Source organism: Mustela putorius, unplaced genomic scaffold, assembly GCF_011764305.1.
Source record: "Mustela putorius furo isolate JIRA1106 unplaced genomic scaffold, ASM1176430v1.1 tig00003858_pilon_pilon_pilon, whole genome shotgun sequence".
NCBI lineage: Eukaryota > Metazoa > Chordata > Mammalia > Carnivora > Mustelidae > Mustela > Mustela putorius.
Genome location: NW_025422010.1, coordinates 14718584 through 14739715, shown reverse-complemented (window position 1 = coordinate 14739715; position 21132 = coordinate 14718584). Strand labels below are relative to the sequence as shown.

General features: G+C 38.8%; 1 protein-coding gene across 3 annotated transcripts in view; it reads right to left on the bottom strand.

Annotated features, from left to right (window-relative positions):
- LPIN2 (lipin 2) overlaps positions 1–21132 on the bottom strand; it is an 82529-nt gene that overhangs the window by 41891 nt on the left and 19506 nt on the right. The window contains exon 1 of one of the 3 annotated variants that reach the window (XM_045065411.1): positions 16071–16299. The exons of the other annotated variants lie outside the window; for them this stretch is intronic. Within the exon in view, the coding sequence (XP_044921346.1) occupies positions 16071–16184 (114 nt within the window). The 5' untranslated portion in view covers positions 16185–16299. Of the gene's footprint in view, positions 1–16070; positions 16300–21132 lie in introns of those variants that run through there. 3 annotated transcript variants of the gene reach the window in all.

The following is a 21132-nucleotide window of genomic DNA, read 5'->3' as shown; positions in this document are numbered from 1 at the left end:
TCCCCGACCCCCGATTTCTTGTTGCAAGTTGGATGCTTTTAGCAACTGGGGTATTATTTTTACTTAATGCTACTTGGCCCTCGTAGTCTCTTTTGCACACTACCATCAGAGGTAGCATTGACTACTAACTCTCTCCTGCTAGGCCTGCACTTCAAGATTAGGAAGTGTTATGCCCGAGAGACCACCAAGGAGCCAAGCACTGATGCAATCACACGAGGGTTTATTTGACAAGCTTAAGCCTGGGCCCAAGTATACCCGACACAGCGGAGTAGGGACTTGGACCCCCAACCAGATTACAGTCACAGTTTTTAAAGGCAGAGTACGGGTGGATTCAGCGGTGAGTGAGGACAAAGGGGGTTATGGATGATGTAAGTCTCTAAGGAATTTTGGAAGCGAGGTCTCCAGGACCTTGAGGGGCTAGCTGTTGTCTGAGGAAAAGGTTATTCATTACCTATAATAAAAATCTTCTTGTGAGACCCTTTAGATGTGTACCAGTGGGTCATATACTTGGGAATGATTCTCGACACTATCTTGGAGGTTTAGAGATAAAGTTTCCTAAATGAATTGTTGAAGTAGACTTATAGGATTCTGGTCGGACCTGTCAGGGTAGGGGGTCAGTCAGGCTAGGATTGTCCTTAGCAAAATCTCAAGGTGAGGGCAGTTAAGTCCCCAGGGGAGAGCCACTCTGTCTGTTTCAAGGGCTTGTCAGTAGGTGAGGAATTTTAATGATTTTCTTCTCCCTCTGTTTCCCACATCAGCTGAACTTGAGGTGGGATGGCCTTAATTTTCTCGGCCTCCACATTTCCCCCTGAACAATTCTGACCGTTAAATCTTTAAGGTTGTTGAAAGTGTAAGATCTCATTTTCTGTAACTTCTTCCTGCTGAGTAAGGGCGTAGAGTTGTCCCTACCTACTTGGGTCAACATTGATCAGTTAAGGAATGTGTAGGGGAGTTACGAAAGATGGAGGCAGCTGAATCCAGAGGTTAAAAATCAATCATTAAAGGAGAAAGAGACTGCTTAAAGTGCTAACCTGAGTAGGTCAGAACCCAAGAAATATTTTGTGATAATCTGGAACATCAAGATGGCTGCACTTATGTCAGGCTAGACTTGGGGTGGGTACAGCCTTGTTTTTCTTGGCCTCACAGGAAGCTGACCTCCTGGGAGATCACGTGTGGTCAGGGCTTGTGGACAGAGATGAACAGCTTTTATCCAAGAACCTGCCCTGAACATTCTAACCTTCTGCTCACAAATGTGAAGAGTGTGCTATGAGGGAACAGGAACATCTAGATACTTCAGGAAACAAACACCAGAACACTGTTGCCTTGTACACATTCCAGCTTACACCTATGCTCCTAGACCAAACTCCTCCAGGCATCCAAGCTTATATTCTACCTCTGAGTAGCACTTAATATTTTTCAAGAACTTTCTCAAACATAACTTCATTTGATCTTCAAAAAGAGAATTTAGGTTATGTAAGGCAGATAGTTTTCATTTCATTTTACATTCAGGCTGAAACAAAAGGTATTTACTTTTCATTATTATTCATTAGAACCCAGCTGTACTGTGACTCAGGATCTCAACCTCCTTGCTACTTCCCACTGGTAGCTTAAATCAGGGGGCTCTCAAGGTGAACTGATAACCCTGAGGACAAGAGATCTCAAAGCTGAACTCAAGTTGTACTTAAGTCCTACAGTCCTCCAGGAATTCCAGAGTCTCTTAAAGTTAGCCAAACATGAACCTGAGGGCACCATCAGCGGAGGACTGAACTTTGAAAGTAGGAGATTAAAGGCAGCAACAACAGACAGAGCAGCACCTGCCTCAAGCTTCTGCCTGGTCTGGGAGGTCAGGCGTTTGCAGATGAAAAGTCCCCCAGAGGACTTGCCCACATCCTGTCAAGACATTTTCTACATTTTCTCTGTGGCCAGCAGACACTATGGAGATCACAAAGAACTAAAGGAGGTTACAACTTCACTAGACATATGTAATGGAAAACTATACAAAACAGTGCTATCTCTGCATGAGAACAGACAACTGACACTAAGCCTGACAAAGAACCCAGCTTTCCTGGAGAAGCCACTCTTGGCCATTTAAATTCAAATAAATGTCTTATTTTGTACCACTCAGCTTTTTATCCCACATCATAACAAAATGTTAATTTTTAAAATTTTTCTTATTTTATAAATATGTCTTTAATTCTTATTTTCTAAAATAAGAAACAGGAAATAGCCGCCACGGAAGGAACAGTCCTTGTCCTCAGTTAGGGAAGGGCGTTACCCCAAGGCTCCAAAGTAGATGGTGCATTAAGGCCCATCTGATTTCCCTGAAACTAAAGTCCACGAGGAAATGCTGACAGTTGCACCTCGAAAATGCACTGCCCTGAAATCTCATCAAGATCACAGCAGGTCCCCTTCTGTCCCCCAATTATTGAAACAGGGCTCTCCTTTATTTCTAGGAGCATTCCATCCCCATGTACAGAAACTGTAAACTAAAACCCAGTGTCTCCCAGCCAAATTCTGGAGTGCCCTACAAACAATTCAAGTAAAGAGACAGCACAGCTGTAAAGGCAGAAGAAGTTGCAGAGGAGACGGAGAATCAGTAGGAACTGTGACAGACCCAAGGCGATGCTAAGGGAAAAGAAGCATCTGGTTAGGATCATGCCACAATTTCTAGACAGAGCTAGAAACACATCTGGTACATAGTTAGGATTCAGCAAATACTGCTGAATGAATAAACCACCTTAAATATGGAAATAAGAAGGGCAGACTTGGTGGGGAACTTCCTACTAAGGTTAAACTTAAAAAATTTTTATTTATTGCATTGGTTCAAAATTTGTTTATGAAAGTTTTTTTTTAAATGCAAGTTGTCTTGAATTTTTTTTTTGAAGTTTAACAATTGATTAAGAAGATGACCCAAATGAAGAAAGCATAGCTCCATATAAGAGCAAGAGATCCCATGATAAAATTCCATGCCTGTTTTCGCTACCTCCAAAACAGTGTGTTATAAAAAGAACTGTAAGAGGGTTTAAAGCCTTGGATGCTGTCGTGGATCTTTCTTCAGAGAGAAGAGCTGCTGTCTAGCCTCAGAAATTTCTTTCCTGAGACACAGATTTAGCCAGGATCAGGTGTTCTTTGGAGGATCTGGGTTTCTAGGCAGTTCCCTGTAGATTATGAACGGTCTTTCTAGAGAAGGACAACCCTATCACCTCCACTGTTTAAAGGCACAGTCAGGGACCATTTCAGGTCTAACAGACTATTTTTCCTCCAAAGTGAAGAAAACTGACGAGGGTCACATTGTAGGTTACCATTTCCAAGTGTAGTCCTCTGAGCACCTGTAACAGAATCAAGTTTTGGTGCTGAAGAATGTAGATTCCCAGACCCCAATCCAGACATAAACAACTGGAAGTAGGGTCTTAAGGATCGGTTCTCCATGATTCTGATAGGTATTCAGGTTTGGGAACTAACTCAGTCTCTACTGCATGTCCTCTCAGTCCTGATTCAGCTTGAGAAAACCGAGTTGTTATAGGCTAAAGTATGTATCCTGTCCTTTAAGGTGTATCTATTACCTTAACGTTTAAGACTGTCAAACTAAATAGACCTTGAATTTCATACATTCATATAAATAGCTGACGTGATCATTTTATAAGACTTGAATTCTAGGACTGGCAGTGGTTCCGACAAAAATTTTAAGACTTTGGGCGCCTGGGTGGCTCAGGTCATGATCTCAGGGTCCTGGGATCGAGTCCTGCATCAGGCTTTCTGCTTGGCAGGTAGTCTGCTTCCTCCTCTCTCTCTGCCTGCCTCTCTGCCTACTTGTGGTCTTTGTCTGTCAAATAAAGAAATAAAATCTTAAAAAAATTTTTTTTAAGATTTTCTTTTTTAGTAATCTCTACACCCAACATGGGGCTTGAACTCATGTTCAAGAGTCGCATGCTCTACCAACTGAGCCAGCCAGGCACCCCTCATTTATAAAACTTCTGATCTGGGAAGGCTGCTCTCCCTGCAGTTCCTCCTTAATTATAAACCAGTACTATTCAACATCCACCTTCAGGACAGTTGGGAGAGAGGAGGATATATTCTGACCCAATATCCCTGTTTTTGAATTTGAACAGATCCATGATGCAGTAGCTAGATCAAAGAGTAATAACAAGGCTCCTTGGATCACAATGATTTCATCTTTCAGAGACCCCTTCAAACAAAGAGGTAAATTCCTAGTAACCATATCTGTGCTTTTGGACTTAGGTGTTGGCACCAGCTGACTGATGGGGTAGGGAGACTTCTGACCCAGGCAGATATTCTTTAAGTGTGTATAGAGAGCCAAATTGACAATAACTTAGCCTGGGCTGAGCTATTTGAGCGATAATCCAGGAGGTCCACCAGCTCAAGACACTGAGATGCCACACAGCCCCATACCTTGCCCTCTCATCACTTCTCTGACTCATGAGTGGTCCTAAGTTTCTTTGTTTGCTTGGCTGGTTCAGTGTCCATTTCTGATGTTTAGCAACAAAGGACTTAAATACAGATAGGCAGATACTGATTCTGACCTGACAGAGCCATGTGGAACTCTCTATAACCCTCCACCCACCACCAAAAAAATACTCAGAAAACTTGTGAAAGCCTTCCTCTCCTGAACTCAAAACCTTTTTTTTTTTTTTAAAGTACAGTTGACACACAATGTTAATTTCAGGTATACACCGTAGTGATTTGACAATTTTTTTTTTTTCCCAGTTTGGGTTTTTTTGTTTGTTTGTTTTAAATGAGAAAACAAGAGGCTGGCCTTTAAGCTTGGCTGGTGAGTCAACAAATTCAGATTTCTAATCTGTTATGACATAAGTCTCTTCAAGGAAGTTTGCAAGCACAGATTTCTGCTTACGGGGCTCACTTCTCTATGATTTCACCATACTCACTATCTACAAAGTGGATGAACAATTATCTTGGTCTGAGTAAGGCTGAAAAAAGGAAACACACTTTGCTGCCAAAGCAGTATGTATTTTTTTCCAAGTGGTAGCCCCAAGTTTTACACTGAGTATTTGCTTTGGCTTTTCAGCACTTACAATCGAAGGAAGGACTGTGTCCCCTATTTCAACTTCAAAAACCATGAATTCCCTACTTTCCACCCGAGTTACTGGCCTAAATAATTTTCTGGACAATCCTCCAAAATCCAATCGAAGTTTTCTTCTCAATCCATCCAACTACTACTGTTGGCTGCTAATCTAATATTTTTTAAGAGGAACAAGGAATTTAGTCTCCCTTGATGGAGACATGGGAATAAAGTATGTGCATAAAAAATTGTAAACACACAGAGCACAATCCAAAAGAAGATCAAAAGGAAATGGGGCTAGGAGGCATGGGCTCAAGGGTTAAGAAAGCGGCAGGTGGCAAGGGGTCTGCAGCTCTATGCATCCAAGGTGTTCGCCCTGCCCTATCCCTACCATAGCACAAAAGCCCTCACCACACTGCAGTCATCTGTTTACCCCACTTCCAAGCTCTAAGTTCCAACAAAGAAAGAATTGATGTATGCTTTATGATCTCCCCAAACCCTGGCACAGTGACTAGCAATGAGAGGTTCTAAATGAGTATTTTCAGATCAATGAACTTATGAATCAATGAATGCAATATCTGGTGAACAGAATCAACAAGGAGAGGGAGAAATATAAACAACGTTTTGTACTGTAACCTAAATAAGTAAATTCGAGAAGTAAATGAAGATATATGTGTATATATACACATAGTGACACATTGAGAAAAATGCCAAGAATAGAGGGGCCAATCCAATGTTCCAAAAACAATGCTCAGATATTCTGAAATCAATGCTTTTCTCCAGATGCTGGTTAAGACTTCATAGAAAAAACTTGCATAAATCTAGTGTATGGGAGTGACAATTAAAAATGACACCCACCTCCCAACAGGTAATTCTAACAATATCCCCATGAGAACAAATAACATCTGTGCAGATCGCTCTGAAGAACACGGAGCAGCCCCAGAGCAACGTAGAGAAGAGACCACTTGCTGGTCTGTCAGGGGAAGTCAGTGTGGGGAAGTCAGCTGAGGCGGAGGTAAGGTGGAAGGTGACAATGATCATACCATGACCAAAGACTGACAGAAAGGACCGTGTGAAACAGAACTTAGGTTACCATTTCCTATTAGTGAGTCTACTTACATGAAAATGCCCAACATTAGAATTCTGTAAGGCACAGCCTTCAAGGTAAACAGCTGGCAGCAACAATTTCATTTTCCTAAGGCTCAGCAATGTAACAAAAATACTCACTTTTTAAAGCAACAGAACTGGTATAGAACAAGGAGAGCTAAATGTTCAATTTTACACATATCTTTCTATTTCACTATGCATAATGAAGTATGTGTTCCTTGTGTAGATCATAAAGTGGCTAGCAGCACACTAGGAAAAGTGGGCCCTAACTATTTGTCTCAACCCCCGTATCACTCCTATGACCAAACTCATTTCAAACTATTGCAGCTCTATAAAATTTAACAGTTCTTGTATTTCTCCTTGTCACTTCTCCCTCCATTTCTCAAATCACAGACAAATGAAGGCAATTTCTGATAATTTTGTTGTTTTTTTCCCTATCATGCCTAAAATATGCCTAATCTACTAATCCATGAGGGGACAGATTATGTTACCAAAACATTTAACCTAACTGGAGACTAGAGAGAAACACAGAAGTGAAATCATTAAGAAATGCAAGGAGTTTAAGATTCTATTTATAGTTAATAATGAAAGACATTGAACTATTACTTAGTCAACATTAGTTTAATGGTTGTACCTATCAGCATATAAAAACTTCTGGCTAAATGTTCATGTCAAGTTGGCTATGAAATGCAATTTTAAAATTTCATATAGCTGTACCTTGAACTATATTCAAAATCAATTCCTTTTTTTAAAGATGAAGATGTACTTTACATAGACTAAAATTAATCCTTTTCTAGTGTATAGTTTTAACCATGCAATTATATAATAACCACCATAATCAAAATATAGAACTAGATCCCTTCCCAAAATGCCCCTCTGGCCCTTTGTAGTCAATCCTTTCCCCCCAATCTGTGGCCAAACATCTGTTTTCTGTCTCTATAATCTTTGCCTTTTCTAGAATGTCACATAAATGAAACAATATATTATGCAGCCTTTTGAATATGGCTTCTCTCAAACAGCATAATGCATTTGAGATTAATCAATATTATGGCAGGTTATCAGCATTTTGTCTCCTAGTATTAAGCACATAGTATCCCACTACCTGGATGTTCCATAGCTTATCCATCTACCAGCTGAAAGACATCTGGCTTGATTACAAATTCTGGTGATTACAAATAAAGCCACCAAAAACATTTGTGTACAGGCTTTTGCGTGATTAAAATTTCATTTCATTTGGGTAAATAAGAGTGGGACTGCTTTGATGTACTATCGCAAGGCTGATTTTGCAGCTATTGTTTTTAAAGTATCTTTGGTGTACTGGGAGAAGTTTGCTATTAAAATAAATTCTTTAGGGGCACCTGGGTGGCTCAGTGGGTTAAGCCTCTGCCTTCAGCTCAGGTCATGAGCTCAGCAGGGAGCCTGCTTCCTCCTCTCTCTGCCTGCTTCTCTGCCTACTTGTGATCTCTGTCTGTCCAATGAATAAATAAAATATTTTAAAAAAATAAATAAATAGGGACGCCTGGGTGGCTCAGTTGGTTAAGCAGCTGCCTTCAGCCCAGGTCATAATCCCAGCATCCTGGGATCGAGTCCCACATCAGGCTCCTTGCTTGGCAGGGAGCCTGCTTCTCCCTCTGCCTCTACCTGCCACTCTGTCTGCCTGTGCTCACTCTCGCTCCTCTCTCTCCCTCTGACAAATAAATAAATAAATAAACAAATCTTTTAAATAAATAAATAGAGTGAAATAAATTCTTTATTTTACAAGCAGCAATAATTTAATTGTTTTACTAGTTTGGATTTTCATATATGGGAGTTACTTAAAGATTCACTTACACTGGCGAAAATTCAAACTCTTAATTACTCACATTATAAAACTTTTTAAACTATGCATATCCTTGAAAAAACCACATATAATCTAACCTGCAATTCAGTTATTTCTCCTAGTGTTAGATACGGGAAAGTGATGGGTGAAAGAGAAGAGGGCAATAACATTTATCCCTTCCAAATGCCACCTTATGTACCTCATCTCATTTAATCCTTACAATTAGGTGAGATAAATGCCATATGTGTTGTACTAGCAAGAAAACTGGGGTTCAACTTACATGGGGATAAAGCAATTTACACACAGTCAAACAACTATACCGTGATTCACAGATAAAAGCTCGGATATGCCCTCTGAGGCTTTTTATTGTATCTTGGGACCATAAACTCCTAAAAACATTAATGCTAAGTTTAGTCATTTTCAGGGCCATGTATTAGGAATTTCATAAATGCTTTTAGGAGGCCATCAGGATTCTTCCCTATGCTATCATACATGAAAAATGGTAAGCTTTCTATTATGAGTAGCCTTAAAGGTATGATTACATTATGGTCATAAATATGTTTTAAGGAACACATTCTCATCCTAAACTTTCTAGGTAAGACAACTGTGCTAACCTATTATGGTGGTGATCACTGATAACCATAAGCAACTCTAATATAAAACAGGAAATCTGACTGTTAGGCTCACTTTCACATATGAAAGGCACATAATCCTAGCAGGTTTCTAAGGAAACCATATGTTGTACTTTCAGTGATGACTATCACTTTAGTCCACATGTTGGTAGAATACAATTTTGTTTGAAACACTTACTTTATTTGAAGTTCTTTCTATTTATTCACTGACCTAGATGTCAGGCATTGACATCATGACTCTTCTACAGTTGAAATAACAGCCATGATACTGGGAACAAATAAACATGTTCCTGTAGTTTACAGGTTTATAAAAAGACATGTTAACTAAACTCATCTTCTTCTCATGTCCCCCCAAAAACCTCAATTAATATCACAGATGAATTAAGTTGACATTTTAAACTTGTCCCAATTATCTTAAGTCCTTGGGTTGAAAGTCCTTCAACCCCCATCTTATATAATACCCTGTTAAGTTCAGATAAGAATATGCCAGATGAATTACTTCAGTAGAATGTAAAGGTCACTACACCTACTTTAACCAACCTTATAGCTACTACCTTAACAAGCATATGCAGGCCTAAACACCCTTGACAACTCCAGGCTGAAGGGTTTACTTGGTCTAATAAACCAAGTACCTGCTTTAAAAGAATGTTGTGCTTTAGAAGAAGAATGCAGACTGCCTTATCAAAAAGAAGACAATTCAAGGATTAAAATAAGTTTGCTTTTAGTAAAATTGTGAACTTTTTGTCACTCGAGTGGGTTGTGTGTATACTAACATACACATGGCCTCCCTGAGCATCAAACCACTAAGCATTCCCTCAAGTGAGCTCAATTTCTCTAACAAGTTTTGTAAAAATGCTGACCATGCGACTAGACTGGTTTCCACTCCACCACAAAGGAACTGGGGACTTTCTTTCCTATCCTAGTTGACTGAGTTCCCTTAGTTAGAAGGGGTAGGAGTGACATAAAAATTCTTTTTGGTGTAAGAAGAAGAAATGATGACTAACCCAGAAATGGAAAACAATGATGATTCAACAACAAAGGGAGTATTCATCAACAAAGACTACTTAACAAAGCCACAAGAACTTTGGGTCCACAATGTACCTAACAGATACATATCCCAAAGCTATCATTCCCCAAGTCTGATTAATCATAAATAACTGGGAAGCTTCTAAAAATATAATTTCCTAGAGGGAAGGCTAAAAACAAGCCCTGTGGTATTAGACCAGAATCAGAAGTCTCCATGGACAGATGCACAAATATCGATGTGCTTATACCTGGGCCAGAATGCACATTTAACATCTTAGATTTCTCTGTTAAGAGGAATACTAGACTCAAGGACTCTGTAGGTGCAATAAGCACACTTAGAGCCCAGATCTTGGTTTCTAAATACCATTCTCGGATAAAAAAGACCAGGGCTCCTTGGAGAAGTAGTTAATCCCAGGGCTGGAGTCAGGAAAATACAAGTTGCTGCTGGACTATCTAATAGTGCTAGAAAGTATGAAACTGTTCAAATCAAGAGATTAGGGATATGTTAAAGGAACACAGGAGCTAACGTGAAAGAGCTCCCAATGGCTAGAACTAACACAATTTGAGGAACTAAATAGTGACAGTATTGGATTATTACCTACAGAATAAAATACTCATGAGTCCACACTGACGTGAGTTAATAAATAAGCAGGGAGAAGGGGCAGTTTTCTCTTAAAGATGAATTCCAATTAATACAGAATAAAGGAGAGAGAAAGCCACTATTAGGGGCACCTAGGTGGCTCAGTTGTTAAGTGTCTGCCTTCAGCTCGGGCTCTGATCCCAGGGTCCTGTGTCCGGCTCCTGGCTCAGCAGGAAGCCTGCTTCTCCCTCTCACACTCCCCTTGCTTCTGTTCCCTCTTTTGCTGTCTCTCTCTCTGTCAAATAAATAAATGAAACCTTAAAAAAAAAAAAAAAAAGAAAAGAAAAGAAAAAGAGAACCGCTATTAGACCACAGTAGTAACTGTGGCATGCAATGGATGTTAAAAATAGAGGACAGAAGTTTGAGGAGAAACAGGACGTTTGTATATTCTCAAAGTCTTCCCCCAAGACACATATTTACTACAAAAGGAAAAACATTAACTTTATAGTAGAGAAACCTGCCAGATACCACCTTAATCAAGTGAATCAGGGAAACTTTACCAGTAATAATAAAAGATCACCATCACGGAACTCCTGATATGACATCATCTCTGTGGTATTCTTCCCAAAAATATATGACCTCCATCTAATTAGGAGACAGTATCAGACAAACTCAAACTGAGGGAAATTCTACAAAATAGCTGACCAGTACTCAATGAAAGAGTTAAGGTCATAAAACACAAGGAAAGACTGAGGAACGGTCAATGGCACACTACAGTGGCATTACCAAATGTAGGTTGGGGTTTTGGATTTGATCCCGAAAACAGTAAAAGGACTTTAGTGGAAAATATGAATAAAGTCTGTAGTTTAGTTTTTGTTTTTTTTTTTTTTTTAAAGATTTACTTATTTATTTGACAGAGAGCACGTGTGAGCGAGTGCAAGCAGTGGACATGAGGGGAAGAGGGAGACAGAAATCCCCAAGCCGACTCCCCACTAAGTCTGATGCGGGCTCAATCCCAGGACCCTGAGATCATAGCCTGAGCTGAAATTAAGAGTCGAATGCTTGACCCGGGCGCTCTGTAGATTAGTTTTAAAAGCAAAACAATTCCTAGGCTCTAATACCCCCTTTAATTGTCTGGAAAATTTGTTTTGTTTTTTGGGGGAGGGGTTGGTTGGTGTGTATTTGGAGTTCAGTAAGGGTTCCAGGGGTTGGTCTGACTTGGAAATCCCTATCCCTGGCTGTCACTTGAATCATTGAGGAGCTTTGAGGAGTCCCTATGACCAAGTCCCTGCCCCTAGACTATAAGTACAAGTACTTTTTAAAGCCCCAATAGACCCCCAAATGGCACCTTATCAAGCTGTGTCTGTGGACTACAGGCAAGGGAATCAATGCACAGTCCCCTCTTAAAAACCTCACTGCATGCGGAGTAAACAGAATTGAAGGGTGTCCTTCCTATTCCTCTCTTGCCTCACTTCCCCTAAAGGAATTACTTTTCCAATAAGTTCTGAATTATCAGTCTATAAAGGTCATTACTTCATGCTTTGTTAGAATACAAAAGATGACAAATGACTTTTTATACTCTTAAGTACTATCCCTTGACCTCTAACTTATGGCCTATGTGTAGTTCAAGTGGAGTTCAAATAAGTCTCAGAGAATGCAGTAACATTCTAGAGATTACACAGCTCTCCCTTCAGGTTTTCCTGGGATTCACTTTAGCAAATGTCTTATAAAGGTCTTTTCTACATAGATACAGCCAGCATTAAGATAGTATACCAAGGGGATGCCTGGGTGGCTCAGTCCTTAAGCGGCTGCCTTTGGCTCACATCATGATCCCAGAGCCTGGAATCAAGCCCCGCATGGTCTCCCTGCTCAACGGGAAGCCTGCTTCTCCCTCTCCCACTCCCCCTGCTTGTGTTCCCTCTCTCACTGTGCCTCTCTTTGTCAAATAATAAATAAAATCTTAAAAGGGGGGGGGGATGATTTCCCAAGGAATTTTTTAAAAAAAAGTATACCAAGTTCTAAAAACAGGAATTTATCACAGAGTTAAAATGGTACTCTAATAAAATCAGATCAGTATACTACTATTTCCATCTTTTGAAAAATATCTTCCCTAAGTATCCTGGGTTAAGCAAAGTAAAAGAGCTCAATGATTCTAGATTATGCAACAGGTTTTTCTAGAACAAGCAACAAGAGTGAAAAATAACCAATAAAAACTATTTTCCCTTTCAATTAGATAAGAATGTATAACAAACACAAAAATTATCTACTCTAGAATTGGCATCTAAAACTTTTTCTTCAGGACAAATGGGTTGATTTTGAATATTTAATACCTAAGATGTAAATGTAAAATATTATGTAATAAGATAAGCATTTTTCCCAAGAGGTAAGATTTTTATTTGGATCCTTTCAGACAGTTGTGTCCAAATCCTGTAGACTGGACCAACATCGGATTCATGTGACATTTAAAGACCGTGATGGGATTCCATCTTGTCTTTCCTATGCACAAAACTGCCTGACCAGCATCTGGATCACATCTGCAATACTGGGATCATCCCCATCAACCGTGTGAAACAGTTCAGCTAACTGGGAGTATGTAATCAGAACAAAGTATGTGGGCAAACTAAAAGAGGCAGCATTTATATAGACATCTGCTGAAATCTGTCCAGTTGTGCTACTCCCAAACTCAGAGCAGCAAATACCTCAGACATATTAGTAAGTGAAAAACTAAATTGTCCATATTGATCAGAACCAGAGTGGTATAATCTATATTTGAATGAAAAGAACTGTTTTCTTTAAATTAACGTTCAGTCATGCACTCTACAGTATTATGTAGTAGTAGTGTGTATGCATGTCTCTAAGTCATTTCTGACAACAGACAGGGGCATAAATATAAAAATGGGTAATAAATTATTTTCAAAAATCCTAGACACATTTCTGGCCACAGCCTCTACGCTACTCTCCACAAAATTCTTGAGCTCATCTGTGGCATCCGGATTAAAGAGGCAAATGAACTGTGAAAACAGATTCTAGGAGAATTTACTCTCCCCAAACTCCCTACCTAGTAATACCACCACATTTCTAAGAGGAAATAAAATTCTATGCAACTAAATACTTAGTTTTGTTAACACTCCTGATACTGGATTGGAGGAAAAGTGTTTGGTTTTGGACCCATTCACCTAGCGCTATTCTAGAACTTTGGGCAGCAGGAAGTAATGACAAAATGTGCTAAGTGTGGGGGGATGAGGGGAGGCTTCTTCATCCCCCACTGAAGATTTCCTAACTCCTAACTTGGCATGAACACTGCCCCAAGCCACACGCCCCGCCTACTGGGTGACTTGCTATCTTCTACCACCGTATTTATTAGTAAATCTTGCTATAAATAATACAAACATATAAAATACTCTCTTAAAAACAAACAAACCAAAAAACGCTTTTTTACTTGACCACACTAACACCCAGGTCCTCTGATACAGCAGAGGGACAAGGATGGAGAAGCACTGTCCTCTTGCTTCCTGGAGTTCCCTGCAGCTGGTGAGGACATGCAGACACAAGGTCAGGTTATCACTTCTGCCCCATTAGCAGGTCTCATAGCCTCTGTGCATGGGGTTCTCGTCTCTAATAAGAATACCAACATGCAGGGTGCCTGGGTGGCTCAGTGGTTAAAAGCCTCTGCCTTTGGCTCAGGTCATGATCCCAGGGTCCTGGGATCAAGCCTCACATCTGGCTCTCTGCTCAGCAGGGAGCCCTCCTCCTCCCTCTCTGCCTACTTGTGATCTGTCAAATAAATAAAAATCTTTAAAAAAAAAAAAAGAATACCCACATGCCACCTGGAGTCTCCACAGACACACACTTGATTCTAGAAGCACTTCCTAGGATTCCAAGTTTGGCTAAGCACTCCTGTAGTACATGCCGCCCTAATTTAAAAATGCAACCAAGGTAGTTTAAAGTAAGTGGTGGAAAATAAGGCCAGCCGATTATTCTGGAACTTCAGGATATTAAAATATGAAATAATGTGGCCTTTTCCTCAACAAACAAAAGGAATTATCTACGCTTGTTTAAAAATTATGAAAACTTGGGGCGCCTGGGTGGCTCAGTGGGTTAAGCCGCTGCCTTCGGCTCAGGTCATGATCTCAGGGTCCTGGGATCGAGTCCCGCATCAGGCTCTCTGCTCAGCAGGGAGCCTGCTTCCCTCTCTCTCTCTCTGCCTGCCTCTCCATCTGCTTGTGATATCTCTGTCAAATAAATAAATAAAATCTTTAAAAAAAATTATGAAAACTTTTTCAATTCCTAATTTCTAACAAAGCACAAAAGTCGTCTCATGTTTTTTAAACTATGAGATTTATACATTTATGTTCCAAACACATAAAATCCTCTCCTTTAAGATGGAGACATTCACCCAGGCAGTATATGAATAGTAAGGAATGTCAGGGTCACTGAGGGCTTGGACTCTGAAAACTAGGTTTTTCCCTCTCCCTCGTGCCCCCCCACCCCGACACACGTACACAGACACACCCAAGTTATAAAGTCTAACTCTCAACATCATCAGTTCAGCTTATTAAGCAGATATCAAATCTAGCATCCCCAACACTAGCCATTCAGAAAATCAAAGTTTCTCTTGGAGCAAGGAGATGACTCATGGGACTTCGATGTTCTGACATTAACATAAAAGGGAACTGTTAGTAAAAGGCAGTCTAATTGAATACTTGTTAACCTCTCTCTAGAAAACACCAAAATCAGGAAGCATAAGAACTTCTTCCTGAGATAGGTGGTTTGTGTGTGTGTTACTCAATAAAAGAATTTTTATATGTTTCATAAAGATTCAGCTATATCCACTATTCTCCCTTCTGACATTCACAAGAAATATGGATGAATCCATATATACATGCACTCTACACTATTAAAAAGGAAATTTCAAAAGTAAATTGCTTCTCTCTGTATATCTGACTTGCATTCATATTCAAACAATGTTCAGTTCCATCAGTTCCTGAGAACTCCGAAAAAGTACTTTCATCAACAAGTACAAAAAGCAAAAAGCACACAAATGTGATAAAAGGTGACAAAAATTTATATAACTTTAAAATCAACCTGATTATGAGCCACAAATTTTAGAAATTATCTGTTTTTTACACTTGTTTTCATAAAAACATATATCCTTATTATTTCCTAAAAAATACCTTTACCTCATGGTGTTTATTTCAGATTATTTTTGAAGAAAAAGGTTCCACAGGTAGAGTTAAATTATACTGTCATTAATTTACCTGATTTTATTTCCTTAACGCTGACTTCTAGAATTTACACTTTTATATGATTTTGTATTTTGTCCAGATTAAAAAAAAAAAAAAACAACCTCAATTTGCAATTTCCCTGCATGTCAAGCTTATATTTTTGTCTACAATTATAGGAGAAAGAAAAACTGCAGTCACTCTTTTGTATCATATATCAGAATAAAATGCTAGTTTCAAAATATTAGTTCAGTTTTCAAACAATTTTGGCTAGGATAGTAAAAACTATGAAACTTTTTAATGTTTTTTATTCTTCAACTACTGCACTTAGAAGCAAAAATGTAAAACCAGACACGCTTAGTTTGATACCTAGTTTTAAAAGAATTCTGTTTAAAGCAGCAACCTCACTTTTTTCTAGGCAGAAAGTTATTTTTCAAATAAAAAATAGAAAAAAGTAAAAAGATGGTGTAGCATGAATGAGGGAGACCAGGTACCAAATATTTCTGCTGAATATAACATTAAAAGTTAATAAAATCCATTACCAGTGCTACATTTTCCAAAGAAAAGGTATTAGCCCTCTTCTCTCAGTACTACCCAGACTGAGCAAGCAAGCAAAGGCAACAGGACATTGGGGCATGTAACTCACCAGGATACCAGCAGGGGCCTTCCCATGGTAAACACCTTCAGTTTTACTTAATGAGTCTTCATGAACCTCCTCCTCCTCCTCCTCATATTTATTATCATCTTCTAAGTAAAACATCTTAAAACTGAACTAGCTTATCAAGCATGTCTTTTTTTCAGAAACAAAGTTACAGTCCTAAATTATCAAAACAGAAAGCCACTCTGCTGACAAACTGAGTGTGAACTGTTTGCCGACACAGTAATATGGTTAAAAACTGAAAGGAAATGGTTCTTTAAAAAAAAAAAAAAAAAAAGGCAATACATACACGACTTTACCAATAAGATTTGCTCAAAACGCCTCAACCCCTTCTCTCTGAAGGAGATAAGGAGGGGCATGGGACAGGCTGTGCCATGTGTTTACACTGATAGGTACCAAGTCCTGCCCAATCACATGACGGTCACTGCAGCTTCCATCACACAGGACAGGGATTGAGTTAATGATTCTCCAAATCAATCACAACCTCGTTTTTAGAAATAAAAACTATACATATAGAGAAGTAATCATTTGAGGGAAAACAGTTTACATATATTTTCTAAGTATCAATAAGCTTCTCTAAGACAGCACATTATAGATGCTTTATAGAATTCAAAAACAATTTTTTGTCTTATAGGCATGACTCAATATATTTTCACAATTCTGGATGGAAGACAGCCTGTTCAGCCTGTAAATAATGAAAAAGTTATAATAAATTATATGTTAATATTAATTATGGCATTATAAAATATTAACATATAATACTAAACAATTTAATTTTAAGAATATGACAGTGCAGCATTGTAAAATTCAAACATTCCTGGTATTTCTGTCTTTCCATAAGTCAACATCTAGTAACTTCAGGTGAAATTTTCTAAAACTCAAAAACATACTTAACACACATGGACAAAACATGACCAACTGAGATGAGCTGTAAACATAAAACACACAAAATGTGTGTGAAATAACCTAATTTTTTATATAGGTACACGTTAAAATGACAATATTTCGGAGGTACTGAGTTAAAGAAGATATATTCTTAAAATTAAATGTTTTTTTCTTTTTACTTTATGCAATTTAAAGTTACACATAGGACTCCCATTATATTTCTTTTGGACAAAGCACCACCTAAAGGCCCTGAGACAACCTTGAGAACAAGGAGGAGGGAAAAAGGACATTCAGCCAAAGTTCTACTAATGAAGAAATGAAGATGACAGGATTTTTCATCATCCCATAAAAGTACTGAGTTAATTCATCAACAATATACTAGCTGATCCTCACAAATTTAATGATGTTCAAATTACTAAACTTTTTCCTCTACTTCTATACATCACAAAAAGCCAGTATTTACAAGTGTCTGACCAAGAGAGGCTGGTAATGTTTACTAGAGCAATATACTACAAAGAAACATGTAATAAAAATACTAAATGGCAGAAATAAGAACAAATTTCACCAATATGAGAAATGACAAAAAATTTATCTTGCCTTTAGTATGTTATACTGCTTGCTGCCCAGCCTACTGGACATTAATGTGAGCCTGCAGTACATCATGAAAGTGCCCATGGGTGCTTGTGATCTAACTCAGTATACATCAGGTAACACAAATTCTTCCTTTTAAAAGTGATTTTTTTTTGTCTGATTATTACACAATTTGTAACAATTTAAACCTTTCCCTCCATGTACTATTGCAGTTCTGGATCCCCCAGCATTAGACGGTAGTAAGAAAAAAAACTGATACTGGGGGGTTACCAATGGGAAAATAATAAAAGGAGAAATAAGACGTCAGGTACAAGGGGAACTAAAAGAGAATGAGAAAGAAGATTAAGGAGAAACTACATAAGAAGATGAGAGGGGGAAAAAGGAAGAGCAGAGGAAATAAAACTGGAAAGAAATGAGAAATGCCTGGAGAAAAGGAAAACTGTTAAGGAGAAGGGCAATTGGAGGGATAAAGATACAAGGAAAAGAGGGAAAAAAACTTTATCCATTTTAAAAGTGAGTCAGCTGAGGGGTGCCTGGGTGGCTCAGTTGGTTGAGCGCCCTACTTTTGGTTTTGGCTCAGGTTGTGATCTCAGGGTAGTGAGATTGAACTGCCTCAGGCACTGTGTTTAGCAGTGTCTGAGATTCTTTCCCCTTTCCTTCTCCCCTTCCCCAAGCTCCCACCCCTGTGCTCTCTCTCAAATAAATCTTTTTAAAAAGGTGAGTAAACTGAGGCCCAGCAAGACATCAGGAATTTAGTCTAAGGTCACCCACTTAGACCCAATTTCTGGTTCAATGCTTTTTCGCATGATGCCAGGTTAAGACCAGAAGACAAAGTGCTAGGGAAAGGAGAACGAAGGTCAACCAGAAGAAAAGATAAAGAGCTAACAAGAGAAGAGAGGCAAGAGCCAAAGGTTGATGGGTATGAACTCTCTTCAGGCAAACTTCACCTCAAATGCCTCTTACAAAACAACCAGGCTCTAGGCCAGTCACTTCAATTTCCTGCTAGTCTTGGTACTGACTGTTTCACTGTTTGGACTGATGACTCACAGAATGTTCTGACTGCAAGTGAGCATGTACCATGGACCCGGATATGGTGAGCTCGTCTTCCAAACACTGATTTTGTAAGAGCTACACACCTCCAGTTTCCCCCTGTTGTGATCTGTGGATCACTTGACTCCCAGCTGGTACCCGACATTCTGGTTCTGGCCCGATTTAAGTGATGGCACTTTTTGGGACTCAGTCAATAATAGTTAAAAAACCACAACCAATAATTCTTGATCATCCATATGGTTTTTCAAAGAAAAACGCTTCTATACTGTCAAACTTTTTGTCTACAACCAAATATAATAAATGGTTAAATATCAAGAAACACTACTTTTTACTTTTAGACAGCTTCTTTAATAAACTTAAAGAAAAAAAAAAAAAAGCATTAAGTAGAATTTGGAAGTCTTTTTTCCTAGTCTTAAACCTTTCCAGAAAAAAGTCTAGCTTAAGGAAACAAACAAAGCTAAAATGCTAATTAGAAGAGTCAGAATCTTGTTTGGACTCTACAGCTGATAATGATGCTAGTAAAATACATTTTTTTTTTTACTAGTAATCCTGTAAGTATATGAGACCAGGTATTAAAGGGCTTTTTAAGACGACATAAAAATTAACTTAAAACTTCCTAACCTGAGATTTGCTTATCCGAGGTTGAGCTACACTGATTCAACAGAAGTACTTACATCACAAGTTATATTCAGACTTTAAGACAAGAATGAAAATAATCTACACCCCCCAGTGGTCGGACTGTAGAATAGCCACTTATTTCTACTGAATTACCAGTGAAGAGGTAAGAACACTAAAAAGTTTCAATTAGTATAAAATCATCATGAAAATATTTTTTAAAGCCTCAGTACAATGAATTCAGAATCTATCATGACTGTTCTACAGTAAAGGAATTAACTCAAGTACATCTCTATACATGACAAAGAGACCCACACACAAAGGACAAGAGCCCACCTGGAACAGAGTTCTTGAGCCAGATGGCTCTCTTATCTACACCAATGAAGTTTTTCTTCCTGTATCTGGAATTACTTAAAATTCACTGTTAACTTATGAAAACAAAAGGAACTAATGTGTTTTCTTCAAAACCAAGAGCAAAATTCCTCTTGATAACACTGAGGTTTTTCAAACATTTGTAGGTTAACTGCTTATTGGATAATGGCTATCTAGTTTACTCAGGTTCCAGTGTGTCATTATATCCTCACACAATCCCCAAAACTCTTTTTTTTTTTTTAAAGATTTTATTTATTTATCAGAGAGAGAGAGGGAGTGCAAGCGAGCACAGGCAGAGGCAGAGGGCTCCCTGCCGAGCAAGGAGCCCGATGTGGGACTTGAACCCAGGACGCTGGGATCATGACCTGAGCCAAAGGCAGCTGCTTAACCAACTCAGCCACCCAGGCGTCCCAATCCCCAAAACTCTTAACAAGGGTAGCCAGTGACTGTTCATTTGAGTTGTGAATTAATGAAAAATCAAATGCATATAGGTCTTTTCAGGAACAGAGGAAGAAAAAATAGGAAGGGTCTCCTGAGGCCCACCTTGAAGTATTTTTTCAAAGATAATCTTGAAACGTTTATTTTTAACCATTAAAATTCAACATACTTTGCATTCTACTCTGATACATACATTTTTTTAGTATAAAAAAAGATGAGGGGTGCCTGGGAGCCTCAGTTGGTTAAGCAGCTGCCTTTGGCTCAGGTGATGAGCCCCAGGGTCCTGGGATCAAGCCCCACATCGGGCTCCCTGCTTGCTGGGAAGCCTGTCCCTCCCCCACTCTCCCTTCTTGTGTTCCCTTTATTGCTGTGTCTCTCTCTGTCAAATAAATAAATAAAATCTTAAAAAAAAATACAGGTATTAGCTGGTACTTGTCTTCCTGCTCTCTTCCTCCATCTATATAAATGAATATGATAGACCATCAAGAGATAAGTGTGCAAAAGGACATAACCAATTGCCATCCTATAACTGCAACTACCACAGTGAGAACCTGCTCAAGTTTTATAGCTGCTAGATGGAGAAGCCAGAAGATAATAAACCAAGGCCTGACTCCAGAGCCTTTGCTTTTAACCATATCGTTAATGTTTAGTTTATAATTTGCTTGCTATCCTATTACCAGGCTTAAAGAAAATACCACCCAAGCAACTGCGATTATCATTTTAATAAAGAATCATATTGAGCACTGCTGAGAAGAGTCATCCTGGTAGGACAGATGGGTGAAAGTATAAATTATCATCTGTAGCCTTAAATGGGCCCCTAACAGAATCTGGCAATCCCATGATAGGCTTGCTCTCCCAATTTCTGTTTCTTTTTCAAACCCACATGTTTCTCAACTTGACTGCATCCACTTCACCCTTCCCTCCCTATAAGAATATGCACAAGTTCATATTCTTGTATGCAGATTAATTTATGTTCTTCAGGAAATGAATAGCAAAATGGCTAAATTACATTGCTATGACAATGATAAGGAATTTACTTTTAAGATATTAAGAAACATCTAATTTTCCTCCAGATTTTATTCAACTGTCTATATTTAAG